The sequence below is a fragment of the Nerophis lumbriciformis genome, linkage group LG32, assembly GCF_033978685.3.
Source record: "Nerophis lumbriciformis linkage group LG32, RoL_Nlum_v2.1, whole genome shotgun sequence".
In the NCBI taxonomy this organism is placed as follows: Eukaryota; Metazoa; Chordata; class Actinopteri; order Syngnathiformes; family Syngnathidae; genus Nerophis; species Nerophis lumbriciformis.
Window position 1 is genome coordinate 13,422,219 of NC_084579.2, and position 15,805 is coordinate 13,438,023.

The 15,805-nt window shown below is 40.8% G+C and overlaps 1 protein-coding gene across 1 annotated transcript; it reads left to right on the plus strand.

Moving 5' to 3' along the window:
- Positions 1–1,237: 1,237 nt before the first annotated feature.
- LOC133574637 (ADP-ribosylation factor-like protein 3) lies at positions 1,238–12,915 on the plus strand. The gene is made up of 6 exons (XM_061926835.2): positions 1,238–1,436; positions 4,783–4,926; positions 4,991–5,107; positions 5,191–5,241; positions 11,504–11,689; positions 11,800–12,915. The coding sequence occupies exons 1-6, from the start codon at positions 1,434–1,436 to the stop codon at positions 11,845–11,847; spliced, it is 549 nt and encodes a 182-aa protein (XP_061782819.1). The 5' UTR covers positions 1,238–1,433; the 3' UTR covers positions 11,848–12,915.
- Positions 12,916–15,805: the final 2,890 nt, after the last annotated feature.

Sequence of the window (15,805 nt, forward strand, 5' to 3'; positions counted from 1 at the left end):
TTAACATTCTTCAAAACTCACCAAATTTGACACACACATCAGGACTGGCGAAAATTGCCATCTAATCAAAAAAACAAACTTTAAAACTCAAAATTGCGCTCTAGCGCCCCCTAGGAAGAAAACACAGACATAACTGCCTGTAACTTCCAGTACGAATGTCATAGAGACATGAAACGAAAACCTTTATGTAGGTCTCACTTAGACCTACATTTTATACATCGACTTCTTTCAGCAAAAATCAACAGGAAGTTTGCAAATCCCCCTTCAAAACAAAAGTTTTGTAAAAATAGTCACCTTTGCCTCTTTGAGCTGTAATTTGACCCCTTAACATGCTTCGAAACTCATCAAACTGGACACACACATCAGGACTGGCGAAAATTGCGATCTAATTAAAAAAACAAACCCCAAAACTCAAAATTGCGCTCCAGCACCCCCTAGGAAGAAAACACAGACACAACTGCTCCTAGGAAGAAAACTCAGACAAAACTGCCTGTAACTTCCAGTTACAACCTCTATGTAGGTCTCACGTAGACCTACATTTCATATACTGACAACCCCCAGCAAAAATCAACAGGAAGTTTGCAATTCCCCCTTCAAAACAAACGTTTTGTAAAAACCGGTCACCTTTTTTCAAACATTAGCAGGGGATCATCTTGAGTGGAGACAGGTCAGCAGCGCAGAGACGTCCCCAACCTATGCACAGATGAGTGGTCCACCCCGGGTCCCGACTTTGAACAGCTAGTTCCTCATCTGTGGTCTCCTAAGAACATCTCCACGCAGGAGAGGGGGGCAGAGCAGAAAAGAGACGGCAGATCAACTGGTCTAAAGGGGGGTCTATTTAAAGGCTAGCGTATACAAATGAGTTTTAAGATGGGATTTAAAAGCTTCTACTGAGCATCTCTAACTGTTACCGGGAGGGCATTCCAGAGTACTGGAGCCCGAATAGAAAACGTTCTATTGCCCGCAGACTTTTTTTGGGCTCTGGGGAAAACTAATAAACCGGATTTCTTTGAACGCAGATTTCTTGCCAGGACATATGGTACAATACAATCAGCAAGATAGGATGGAGCTAGTTTTAGCCCATATAGACTTAGACTTAGACTTAAACTTTATTGAGCGACAAGGGAAATTGTTCCACACAATAGCTCAGTTACAAAGGATGGAAAGGGTAAGGATTGAAAAGATAATGCACACAATAGCACAAAAAAAGGGCGAAAACAAAAAGGTATAAAGTAGACTAAAAATTAATTTCGTGAATACTTTTTTAATCGATGTATTGATTGCTATAATCTGTATGGTGTTTGTTAACGACTATGACGTCACGCAGCATTACTGTTCCTCCGAGAAGAGAAAGTGACGGTTGATCTTCCCCATGGTCATGTTAATCCAGTCAGCCTGAGCAAGAAGCAGCAGCTACTTCACTGGACGATAACATGGTAAGTTATTCGACTTACACTTAGACAAACTTTAATGATCCACAAGGGAAATTGTTCCACACAGTAGCTCAGTTACAAAAGATGGAAAGGATAATACAGGTATAAAGTAGACTAAAAATGTACAGTGGGAGTAATATAGAATATAACATGTGTAATATTTACATATTGTATATACAGTATATTATATATACTGATATATTCTATTTTTATATAATATATACAATATATGACAATTACCATGTACAATATTACAGTATATGTAACAGCTGTAGCATAAAATAGAGAGTAGATCCAGCAGAAAATATACATTATAAACAAAGAGAGGTAGCTAACATAGAAGGTGTCAGGTAATAGACAGATATCATCTATTGCTCTATGGTGAGTGATGGAGTGCGGAATGAAGGAGTTCTTATTTAACACATAAATACATTTAACTTATAAATAGCTAATAAAGGAATGATTGTTTTTTCATTGGACTGTGCTTTCAATTAAGGACATCTCCTCAATGCTCAAACTCATTCGGCACAAATAAATGAACAAAAGAAGAAAAATGAGCAGAAATAGCATGTGTCAAATCAAGATTCATATCAGTTTTCTTGAATATTCCTTAATAAGTTTGATTCAAACCTGGACATTAGCATGTGACAGGTCCGCAGAGTGGAGTGACAGTGTTTTATTCTTAGCTGTGTCCCGTGGGAAGTAAATAACTTGAGCCGAAGCCTTCCTGACTTCTGGTTGGACACAATCCAGTCACCGTGTGTGCTTTCCTAATCTCACGCCAGCGCAGGGAGTTTTCCCCAAGCAAGTGCATGCATGCACACAACAATTGCCGGAAAAATAATTCTTAGTATTGTTTTTATACACTTGGTACCACCTCAAAAATGTACCACCATTTTGCTACCTCTGTTCGGATTTAGCTTCTAATATGTTGCTCAGTTGTACTCAGATGTAAATGGATTGTCACTTATGCATTGAGTTAAACAATAATAATTTACAAACCCCGTTTCCATATGAGTTGGGAAATTGTGTTAGATGTACAGTAAATATAAACGGAATACAATGATTTGCGAATCATTTTCAACACATATTCAGTTGAATATGTTTTTTTTTTGTGCAAATAATCATTAACTTTAGAATTTGATGGCAGCAACACTTGACAAAGAAGTTGGGAAAGGTGGCAATAAATACTGATAAAGTTGAGGAATGCTCATCAAACACTTATTTGGATCATCCCACAGGTGAACAGGCAAATTGGGAACAGGTGGGTGCCATGATTGGGTATAAAAGTAGATTCCATGAAATGCTCAGTCATTCACAAACAAGGATGGGGCGAGGGTCACCACTTTGTCAACAAATGCGTGAGCAAATAGGGATTTCACCATCTACGGTCCGTAATATCATCAAAGGGTTCAGAGAATCTGGAGAAATCACTGCACGTAAGCAGCTAAGCCTGCGACCTTCGATCCCTCAGGCTGTACTTGCATCAACAGGCGGCATCAGTGTGTAAAGGATATCACCACATGGGCTCAGGAACACTTCAGAAACTCACTGTCAGTAATTACAGTTGGTCGCTACATCTGTAAGTGCAAGTTAAAACTCCTATGCAAGGCGAAAATCGTTTATCAACAACACCCAGAAACGCCGTCGGCTTCGCTAGGCCTGAGCTCATCTAAGATAGACTGATATAAAGTGGAAAAGTGTTCTGTGGTCTGATGAGTCCACATTTCAAATTGTTTTTGGAAACTGTGGAAGTCGTGTCCTCCGGACCAAAGAGGAAAAGAACCATCCGGATTGTTATAGGCGCAAAGTGTAAAAGCCAGCATCTGTGATGGTATGGGGGTGTATTAGTGCCCAAGACATGGGTAACTTACACATCTGTGAAGGCGCCATTAATGCTGAAAGGTACATACAGCTTTTGGAGCAACATATGTTGCCATCCAAGCAACGTTACCATCGACGCCCCTGCTTATTTCAGCAATACAATGCCAAGCCACGTGTTACATCAACGTGGCTTCATAGTAAAAGAGTGTGGGTACCAGACTGGCCTGCCTGTAGTCCAGACCTGGTTGGGGGCGTGGCTAAGAGGGGAGGAGTATATTTACAGCTAGAATTCACCAAGTCAAGTATTTCATATATATATAATATATATATATATATATATATATATATATATATATATATATATATATATATATATATATATATATATATATATATATATATATATATGTCTTAATAAGGTTATCCAAAAAATAGTGCTCGATACCGTAGTAGAGCGCAATATATGTATGTGTGGGGAAAAAAATCACAAGACTATTTCATCTGATGAAATAGTCTTGTGATTTTTTTTCCCACACATACATATATATATATATATATATATATATATATATATATATATATATAGCTAGAATTCACTGAAAGTGATCTATGTTTGTCTGTTGCCATCTCCTGGTGAATGTTGGCTATAGCGTACTGGGGTTACTTTTTGGTTGGCCAACGATTTATGTGGTGTTGCACACCTGACGTCAAGTGTGTGAGTCTGTTCTGAAGTCTACAGTAAAGAGACGTACTTCATCCCCTCGCCTGTTTATTGCCTCCAACTCAATATATTACAACAACATTGCTCCAAGCGGACCCTCCAGGTCCGCATGGAGCTGGGGGGGGCGTGGCCTAAAGGTCCGCCTGAATTTCGGGAGATTTTCGGGAGAAAATTTGTCCCGGGAGGTTTTTGGGAGAGGCGCTGAATTTCGGGAGTCTCCCGGAAAATCCGGGAGGGTTGGCAAGTATGGTGTCGGGTGAGATAAGGATGGTTTGTTGTGATCCCAATATGCAGACCACAGCGGGAGGCAGCGTGCAGGTAAAAAGGTATGTAATGCTTAAACCAAAAATGAACGAAAGGTAAAGGAAAAGGCAATGGCTATGCAAAACAAAAGTAAAACTGAACTGGCTACAAAGTAAAGAGAAACAGAATGCTGGACGACAGCAAAAACTTACGGCGTCCACAAAGTACATCCGTACATGACATGACAATCAACAATGTCCACACAAAGAAGGATAGCAACAACTTAAATAAAAGCAGGTGCGGTGAATAGCGCTCGAAGGAAGACATGAAACTGAAACACCAACAAAACAGGAAGGGCCACCAAAATAACAGCGCAAGACAAGAACTAAAGCGTAGGAAAGCACCAACAAACTCAAAATAAAGCACGACAACCTGGTGGAGTATAATTTTTTAACATTTTCTGCTGGTAGTGTGCCTCCGTACTTTTAAATGAAAAAAAAGGTGCCTTGTCTCAAAAAAGGTTGAAAAACACTGACTTGGGATATGTGATTTCACTGTAAGGGCTTGCTGTCCATCCTGCGGAGGCTGAAGCAGCCTCAGGACCAGGAGGTGCGTCTACTGCTGCTGGGTTTGGACAACGCCGGCAAGACCACTTTGCTCAAACAGCTGGCGGCGGAGGACATTAGCCACATCACGCCCACACAAGTACACAACACACAACCCGTAGTAGGTCAGTGACCGGGCTTTGACTGAAATCATGTGCGAGCAGGGTTTCAACATCAAGAGTGTTCAGTCGTCGGGCTTCAAGTTGAACGTGTGGGACATCGGAGGTCAGCGTAAGATCCGCCCCTACTGGAAGAACTACTTTGAGAACACAGACGTGCTGGTAGGCTTGACTGTATATACAGTAGACTGTACAGTATATTCACATGTATACTTACTGTACATGTGCTGCGTTGATATTTACAGATCTATGTGATCGACAGCTCGGACAATAAGCGATTTGAAGAGACCAGTCTGGTAAGAATGATATGTTTTGTTATTGTGATCATTAGGAGGGATGTGTGTGTATTTTTGGGAAAGAAGTAAGTGATCGCCATTGCTGATTAATTCCTTGAAATGTTGATCACAAATGCCGATTTCCTCTGGCTGATGCTGATTTTTTTTTTTTTAGTCCCCTGGTTGACAAGCAGCTAGCATCTAATTACGTGTCTCCATACTAGAGATGCGCGGTTTGCGGGCACAACCGCGGAGTCCGCGGATTATCCGCGGATCGGGCGGATGAAATTTAAAAAAATTAGATTTTATCCGCGGGTCGGGTCGGGTCGGGTCGGGTCGGGCGGTTGAAATAAAAAAAAATTTGATTTTAAATAGATTCAGGCGGGTGGCAGTTAAACCAATTCGGAAATATATATACATAGTTAAATGTTGTTACCCACATACGAAAAACGAGCAGGCACCTGCAGCATATGCCACAACAGAAGAAAAAAAAAAGAAGAGATGGACACTTTTACGGAGCGGAGAAGGCCCCCGACGCCTCGCCAGGGTCCGGGACCGAGGCCCCTTCCCCCGAGAGGGCCCCACCGGGAGCCGTAGCTGAGGCGATCCGCGAGAAGGGCCCGACGCACGTCCAGGGTCACCACCGCGCCCACCGCACCGACACCCCGCCTCGTCCGCCTTCGCCGCGGCCGGCGTCACGCGCAGCAGGTAAGCAGCTTACCTGCCCGCCACCCCCGTGGCCGGGGGCTCGTAACAGGGGTCACTCCGCGCGTTCCGCCCGCGCAGCTTACCTGCCCGCCACCCCTGTTGCCGGGGGCGCGTAACAGGGGTCACTCCGCGCGCAGTGCGCTCACGAAAGGGGTGGGGCTCACCCTGGTTGATATAGACAGCAGGACGGTGGCCATGGACGTCGGAACCCGCTAAGGAGTGTGTAACAACCCACCTGCCGAATCAACTAGCCCTGAAAATGGATGGCGCTGGAGCGTCGGGCACATACCCGGCCGTCGCCGGCAGCGAGACGCGCTTGGAGGTGCGCTCAGCGCGGCTCCCATATGATTGCGCACTGGTGTGCGTCTGGGTCGTGACAGCGTGGCACGCGAATGTCTGTGCTGCATTGGATCAGTCTCCTTTCTTTAACAGGCAAAAGCTTTATAACCTCACTAATGCCTTGCATCGTCTATATTAGATATATAACAACGGGTGGGTGCGGGCGGATGGCGGGCGGGTGCGGTTCTGATCAAATGTTACATCGGGTGGATGGCGGATGGTTGACGACTTTCTGATGCGGTTGCGGATGAAATAATTGCCTATCCGCGCATCTCTACTCCATACACACTGCGGAGCCGCTTCCCTAAGATAAGAATAGTCATGTCATTACGGAAAATACACAGCATTTCTTATTATCCTAAGTATTGTTATCACTGGAAGACAAGGCTAAACGTGTCACACACCAAGCTATTAAGTTAAAGTTAAAGTACCAATGATTGTCACACACACACACACTAGATGTGGCGAAATTATTCTCTGCATTTGACCCATCACCCTTGATCACCCCCTGGGAGGTGAGGGGAGCAGTGAGCAGCAGTGGTGGCCGCGCCCGGGAATCATTTTGGTGATTTAACCCCCAATTCCAACCCTTGATGCTGAGTGTCAAGCAGGGAGGTAATGGGTCCCATTTTTATAGTCTTTGGTATGACTCGTTTGTTACACTTTGTGCTCTAATTTCCCAGCCATACACCCTAGAGCAGTGTTTTTCAACCTTTTTTGAGCCAAGGCACATTTTTTGCGTTGAAAAAATGCGGAGGCACACCACCAGCAGAAATCGTTAAAAATTGAAACTCGGCAGCTGATATTGACAGTAAAATGTCGTTGTGGCAATTGTTGGATATGACTTTAAAGCATAACCAAGCATGCATCACTATAGCTCTTGTCTCAAAGTAGGTGTACTGTCACCACCTGTCACATCACACCCTGACTTATTTGGACTTTATTGCTGTTTTCCTGTGTGTAGTGTTTTAGTTCTTGTCTTGCGCTCCTATTTTGTTGGTATTTTCCTGTAGCAGTTTCATGTCTTCCTTTGAGTGATATTTCCTGCATCTACTTTGTTTTAATCCTTCTTTGTGGGGACATTGTTGATTGTCACGTCATGTTCGGATGTACATTGTGGACGCCGTCTTTGCTCCACAGTAAGTCTTTGCTGTCGTCCAGCATTCTGTTTTTTGTTTATTTTGTAGCCAGTACAGTTTTAGTTTCGTTCTGCATAGCCTTCCCTAAGTTTCAATGCCTTTTCTTAGGGGCACTCACCTTTTGTTTTTATTTTTGGTTTAAGCATTAGACACCTTTTTACCTGCACGCTTCCTCCCGCTGTTTCCGACATCTACAAAGCAATTAGCTACCGGCTGCCACCTACTGATATGTAAGAGTATTACACGGTTACTCTGCCGAGCTCTAGACAGCACCGACACTCAACAACAACACATCATTTGCAGATTATAATTACTGGTTTGCAAAAAATATTTTTAACCCAAATAGGTGAAATTAGATCATCTCCCACGGCACACCAGACTGTATCTCACGGTCGCAGCACAGTGGTTGAAAAACACTGCCTTAGAGTCATATAACTTGGTATGTGACACCAGCTAACTATTACCTTATCATGCTCACGTTAGCTTGCCAGCATGCTAACATTAGCGTGCTAGCTTTTTGAGCTAGTTTTGCAACCTTTTAACCCAGAGTCATATAACCTGGTATGTGACACTTGTTAACTGTTAGCATGCAAACGATAGCAAGCTAACTTAAGCATGCTAACTTTTTCATCTAATTTGACACTTGTTTTTCTATTTACGCAGCCATACACCTTTGTGTCATATAACTTGGTACACGAAACATGCTGACTGTTATCATGCCATCGGTAGCACACATTCCTTAAAATTCCTTAAAATGCCAATCACAAATGCAGATTTCTTCTGGTTGAGACTGTATTTTTTTTAAATGTAGTACCCTGGTTGACAAGTAGCTAGCATCTAATTATGTGTCTCCATACTAGAGATGCGCGGTTTGCGGACACAACCGTGGAGTCCGCGGATAAACCGCGGGTAGGGCGGGTAAAAATAGATTTTAAATGGATGCGGGCGGTTGGCGGTTGAACCAATTCGGAAATATATATACATAGTTAAATGTTGTTACCCACATACGAAAAACGAGCAGCACTCTTTGAAACAGTCAATTATTAATCAGGCACCGCGTCCCAGCAACAAGTGGCGCAAGTGAGCGCTCCTTCAGCGCAGCAGGGCGCATTTTAGAGGCCAGGCGCTCTCGCATGAATCCTGGCACTGTAGATTGAGTTTGAGTTTGAGTTTATTTGGAACATGCAAGCATACAACATGATACATCACAATCTCCAGTTTCTCTATTCAACATGTTCGAAAAGGAGTAGGAAGAAGCAGAGCTTATTTAATCCTACCCCTTTTCTTTTACATAACAGTTGCTAAAACTTTTGTTCACTTCCTGTTCTCAATTTATTCACAATATACTCCATAAGTAATCACAATAAAAATAAGTAAATAAATAATAATTGGTGAAGTAAGTTACATTTCATATGTTGAGATAAGTAAGATTAGTTTGTGAGTGAAAGAATGAAAGAATGGATGAGTTAAATAAATACAGAATGTTTATCATGGTTCTTCTTCTTTGTACTTTGTAAACACTTTAAGTTTGAAGAGTTTCTTGAAGTGAATCATATTAGTACATTGTTTGATTGCTTTGCTTAATGCATTCCATAATTTAATTCCACATACTGATATACTGAAGGTCTTAAGCGTTGTACGTGCATACAAATGTTTTAAATTACATTTCTCTCTAAGATTATATTTCTCCTCTTTTTTTGAGAAGAATTGTTGTATATTCTCGGGTAGCAGGTTATAGTTTGCTTTGTGTATAATTTTAGCTGTTTGCAAATTCACTATGTCGTAGAATTTCAGTATCTTTGATTCAATAAATAAAGGATTTGTATGTTCTCTATATCCAACATTATGTATTATTCTAACTGATCTTTTTTGTAACACCGTTAATGAATTAAGTGTACTTTTGTGGTTATTTCCCCATATTTCTACACAGTAACTCAGATATGGTAACACTAGTGAGCAGTAGAGAATATGAAGTGATTTTTTGTCTAGGACATGTTTTGCTTTATTCATTATGGACGTGTTTCTTGCTACTTTATGTTGTATATTTTTTACGTGAGATTTCCAGTTCAATTTATCATCAAGAAATTTGGTTTCATTTACTCTTTCAATTTCTATTCCGTCTATTTGTATTTGTGTTTGACTTTCTCTTCTACTGTTACCAAATAGCATTATTTTAGTTTTACTGAGATTCAACGATAGTCTGTTTTTGTCAAACCATCTTTTTAATTTGTTAATTTCTTCTGTTATTATTTGTAGTATCTTCTGTGTGTTCTCTCCTGAACAAAACGCTGTTGTATCATCCGCAAATAATACTAACTTTAAATCTTTTGTAACTTTACAAATGTCATTTATATATAGATTGAATAATTTAGGTCCTAGTATTGATCCCTGAGGTACACCACAGGATGTGTAGATGCCATTTTATTCCTGCATAGTGCTAACAAAAAAAAAGTAAGTAGACATACGGTTGGATATGTTAAACGAATTAGTCTACGTTACCTATAGGCTATACCAAATAAGCCCATGTCTAACCTATATTGAGTTCGGTCAGCTAAATAATTTTGATGGTTACGTGTTGTTTGGGCGCACTACAATGCAAAGGAATTAAGGCAATTGCGTTGTTTATTGTGGTTTTTTTCTATTCGAGATATACTACTATGTGTGAATAATTATTTGGCCTCGCTTTCAAGTGAAGCGCATCTCCGATTGGCGACAATGTAAGGATATTTAGCCTGCTTTGTTTGTCGCGACCGTCTATTTTCATTATAATTCAAGTTTGATGATAAAGTGCAGTCTGATGGGTTTGATTTCCCCCCTTCAGCTTTTTGCCTTGGCCAATAAGTTGCAGGTAATTTGTTATTATTATTTATTTTATTTATTTGTGTTTAAATAGAGATGACATACATATGTTATTGTATAATTTAAGTTTGTGCGCGTGATTGACAGCCTAAGGCTTATGAGGCACATTTTTTTTTATTTTTTTTTATTTCAACTTAAAAACGTATGAGCCTATATGCCTAGAACATAGGCTATGTGTTCATCTTTATTTTCCTGCCTGTCGTTGACAATGGAGATTGTCTGATGTTTTGTCATGGCTGCAGATCAATCAATAAAGGTTCATCTTTGTCGCAAAATTGTTCACTGTTTCACTGTGCACCCCGCCCTCGTCCCTATTTGAGCATTATAACGTTAACAAGTTAATATTCATTGAAATAAATTCAGAACATTTTTTTTACCTAACAAAAATATAGGCCTAGTCTTTCTAAAACATTGTTTTAACTTCTTAAAAGCCTCGTTCTGCTTGCTGCAACTGCGCACACAAAGTGTGAGGAACGCACTCCTGATCTGACGGAATTGGCAACAATTACCTTACCTGGCCCGGACACGGAAAGGATTGACAGATTGATGGCTCTTTTTTCTTAATGGAAATGACAATAATATTATAATAATGATAAATAAGATTATCACACATTAATATAGCTTAGCCACTAATGCGTGGCACGCAGTCTCTGCTGCATTGGATCAGTCTCCTTTCTTTAACAGGCAAAAGCTTTATAACCTCACTAATATGCTTGCATCGTCTATATTAGATATATAACAACTGGCGGATGGCGGGCGGGTGTGGTTTTGATAAAATGTTGGTTCGGGTGGATGCGGATGGTTGACGACTTTTGTGATGCGGTTGCGGATGAAATAATTGCCTATCCGCGCATCTCTACTCCATACACACTGTGGAGCCGCTTCCCTAAGATAATAATAATAATCATGTCATTACGGCAAATATACTGCATTTCTTATTACCCTAAGTATTATTATCACTGGAAGACAAAGCTAAACATGTCACACACCAAGCTATTGTTACACTTTTTGCTCTAATTTCCCAGCCATACACCTTAGAGTCACATAACTTTGGTATGTGACACGAGCTAAATATCATCATGCTCACGATGACACCTGTGAAGTGAAAACCATTTCAGGTGACTACCTCTTGAAGCTCATCCAGAGAATAAAAAAAGGCAAATCATTGTATTCCGTTTATATTTACATCCAACACAATTTCCCAACTCATATGGAAACGGGGTTTGTATTTATTTCAGGAGCTGTCTGAGTTACTGGAAGAAGAGGACCTGGCCGCAGTGCCGCTGCTCATCTTCGCCAACAAGCAGGACCTGACGACAGCCATGCCGGCCTCCGAGCTGGCGGAGAGCCTCCACCTGCACACCGTTCGAGACCGAATGTGGCAAGTCCAGGCCTGCTCCGCCATCACCGCTGAGGGATTGCAAGTAAACACAACTCCGTGCAAACACCTAATCACAACAATACACTAATGAGGTAGCGAGTAGCGACATCTTCATAGCACCACTTTACCTCTAATTTTGTATTCCTCCACCAGGATGGCATGAACTGGGTGTGCAGGAATATAAAGTTTGGGAAGAAATAAACCCCAGAAGATCTGCTGCAGGATCTCTTCACGTTTTAGTCCACTTATCTCTAAAATTAATCTTGTATATCATGTAAATATTACTCTACTTTAACTATACACGAGGGACAAGCGGTAGAAAATGGATGATATATTAAAACACAAAGGAATGATGGTAACAACGAGCAATAAATGTGTGTATGTAGTTTCCCAAGTGAACACTAGAGAGCGCTGTTGCACCAGTCTTGTTCCTAATACTGTACATATTGACTGGTGTGACGGTAATCAATTACCAAAGTTAATAGTTGATGCTTCAATTTTTTTTTATAATAGACACAATGTGGACTTTTTAGCAGACCTGTTTTTTTTAAAGTGACATTTTTGGATCCTACCACAGCCCTTGGATAATTCTTCTGCTCCCTTAGGCGTTTAGCCAGGGCATCCAATGTTGTTTGTAGTGGGTTCTGGCATATCTTACCAGAAAAAAATTAACAGGATTTTTCAGCAGATTTGCAAATAGGTCAAATTTTTTTTTTGCAATTTTGAGATCTCGTGAGGGTCCTGACATCGGTTTAGAAGATATGTTTGGTCTTTGGGGTCAATCCAGGGAACTTCATTTTTGCTTTAGGAGGCTCCAAGGCTGCCTCACTGGGGAAAAGATATATCATTTTTCATCACAACTCAAAAACGGGTTAAAAAAATTACTGATATTTCTGCCTCTGAACCCACTGACATGGGTTTGGCAGGGTTTTTTCTGGTCCACCATTCCTTTCAGGTCCAGCCAGGGTACCTAAAGCTGATTTGAGAGGTTCCAGGACCACCTCACTATATAAAAGAAAATGCACTTTAAATTCAAATTAAAGAATCGCTTGAAAGGTCTGATTTTCTGGGTCTGACCTGTGCCCTGATGTGGGTTTAGAGGGGTTTTCTGGTCCTCTTAATGTTTGGGGGTCTAAGGTTCTCGGCCTCACTGAAAAAAAAATTGCTTAAAAGGGTCATATTTTCTGTTGTTTTTTCATTCCAGAAGTTTTCTTATTCCCCAAAAAACAAAAACTGGAAATGTTGACCTGATAAAAACTACAAAAATGTACACAATGAATCGCTTGAAAGGTCTGATTTTCTGGGTCTGACCTGTGCCCTGATGTGGGTTTAGAGGGGGTTTCTGGTCCTCTTAGTGTTTGGGGGTCTAAGGTTCTCGGCCTCACTGAAAAAAATGGCTTAAAAGGGTCATATTTTCTGTTGTTTTTTCATTCTGGAGGTTTTCTTATTCCCCCTAAAAAACAAAAACTGGAAATGTTGACCTGATAAAAACTACAAAAATGTACACAATGAATCGCTTGAAAGGTCTGATTTTCTGGGTCTGACCTGTGCCCTGATGTGGGCTTAGAAGGGTTTTTCTGGTCTTCTTAGTGTTTGGGGGTCTAAGGTTCTCGGCCTCACTGAAAAAAAATGGCTTAAAAGGGTCATATTTTCTGTTGTTTTTTCATTCTGGAGGTTTTCCTATCCCCCAAAAAACCAAAACAGAAAATTTTGACCTGATAAAAACCACAAAAATGTACACAATGGATCGCTTGAAAGGTCTGATTTTCTGGGTGTGACCTGTGCCCTGATGTGGGTTTAGAAGAGTTTTCTGGTCTTCTTAGTGTTTGGGGGTCTAAGGTTCTCGGCCTCACTGAAAAAAAATGGCTTAAAAGGGTCATATTTTCTGTTGTTTTTTCATTCTGGAGGTTTTCCTATCCCCCAAAAAACCAAAACAGAAAATGTTGACCTGATAAAAACTACAAAAATGTACACAATGGATCGCTTGAAAGGTCTGATTTTCTGGGTGTGACCTGTGCCCTGATGTGGGTTTAGAAGAGTTTTCTGGTTCTCTTAGTGTTTGGGGGTCTAAGGTTCTCAGCCTGACTGAAAAAAATGGCTTAAAAGGGTCATATTTTCTGTTGTTTTTTCATTCTGGATGTTTTCTTATTCCCCCAAAAAACAAAAACTGGAAGTTTTGACCTGATAAAAACTACAAAAATGTACACAATGAATCGCTTGAAAGGTCTGATTTTCTGGGTCTGACCTGTGCCCTGATGTGGGCTTAGAAGGGTTTTTCTGGTCTTCTTAGTGTTTGGGGGTCTAAGGTTCTCGGCCTCACTGAAAAAAAATGGCTTAAAAGGGTCATATTTTCTGTTGTTTTTTCATTCTGGAGGTTTTCCTATCCCCCAAAAAACCAAAACAGAAAATTTTGACCTGATAAAAACCACAAAAATGTACACAATGAATCGCTTCAAAGGTGTGATTTTCTGGGTCTGACCTGTGCCCTGATGTGGGTTTAGAAGGGTTTTTCTGGTCCTCTTAGTGTTTAGGGGGTCTAAGGTTCTCGGCCTGACTGAAAAAAATGGCTTAAAAGGGTCATATTTTCTGTTGTTTTTTCATTCTGGAGGTTTTCTTATTCCCAAAAAAACAAAAACTGGAAATGTTGACCTGATAAAAACTCCAAAAATGTACACAATGAATCGCTTGAAAGGTCTAATTTTCTGGGTTTGACCCGTGCCCTGATGTGGGTTTAGAAGGGTTTTCTGGTCCCCTTAGTGTTTGGGGGTCTAAGGTTCTCGGCCTCACTGGAAAAAAAGGCTTAAAAGGGTCATATTTTCTGTTCATTGTTCATTCTGGAGGTTTTCTTATTCCCCCAAAAAACAAAAACTGGAAATGTTGACCTGATAAAACCTACAACAATTTATACAATTAATCGCTTGAAAGGTCTGATTTTCTGGGTCTGACCTGTGCCCTGGTGTGGGTTTAGAGGGGTTTTCTAGTCCTCTTAGTGTTTGGGGGTCTAAGGTTCTCGGCCTCACTGAAAAAAATGGCTTAAAAGGGTCATATTTTCTGTTGTTTTTTCATTCTGGAGGTTTTCTTATTGCCCCAAAAAACAAAAACTGCAAATGTTGACCTGATAAAATCTACAAAAATGTACACAATGAATCGCTTCAAAGGTCTGATTTTCTGGGTCTGACCTGTGCCCTGATGTGGGTTTAGAAGGGTTTTTCTGGTCCTCTTAGTGTTCGGGGGTCTAAGGTTCTCGGCCTCACTGAAAGAAATGGCTTAAAAGGGTCATATTTTCTGTTGTTTTTTCATTCTGGAGGTTTTCTTATTTCCCCAAAACTGGAAATGTTGACCTGATAAAAACTACAAAAAATGTACACAACTAGTCCTTTGATGATTGTTTGAAGTGTTCGGTTAAAAAAAAAATTCTAAAATTTTTCGGGCCTGACTTGCTGTTTTGCAGAGCTGTTAAATATTAGTTGGGCCATTTTGGGGACCATTTGGTTGGGTTTGGGAAGCCACATTGGTTAAAATGGTTTCTAACGTTTTTGAGTCCATCTGTGGGATTCAAAATGTATCGTATGCATTAATGCACATACAAACTAACATAAAGAACTGTAATAAGTCTCGTTTGGGTTTGGAGTCTTTGCAGCACATTTGCAGCACTAATCTGAAGTGACCAAGTGGTCCGACATGAGGACATTTACATAAAAAGCTTTTTTCCGCCACTAATAACTCCTGAACTACAATTTGCATTTATATAGGCCCCTTCATAGCAACATGATTTGCTGCCTTTGCCCATTGTAAAATAAACCTCCTCCTTTGGCTTTGAGTTACAGACCCTGCTGCTGCTGTAAGCTTGGATGCTTTTAATGCCTGATCTTCAACAAGTGCAGAAATCCCCCAAACTGACTCGTATTAGGGCTCGCGCTATAGAAGGGACACGCTCGTACTTGTTGACCCCGCGCCCAGGTCAACATAGTAGAAACATTGCAAAGAGCTGCAAACCTGCTCATGCAAATGCACTCCTCCAAAAGGTCTCCAAAGGAGGAGAAAGTCATGAATAAGGAAATGGAAGTCTGCCATGTGAGACTGAGAATAAATGCCCCCCCCCCTCTTAATCATTAACATCAAATCCATGCAATAATCAACCAACCTTTAAGAGAGAGGG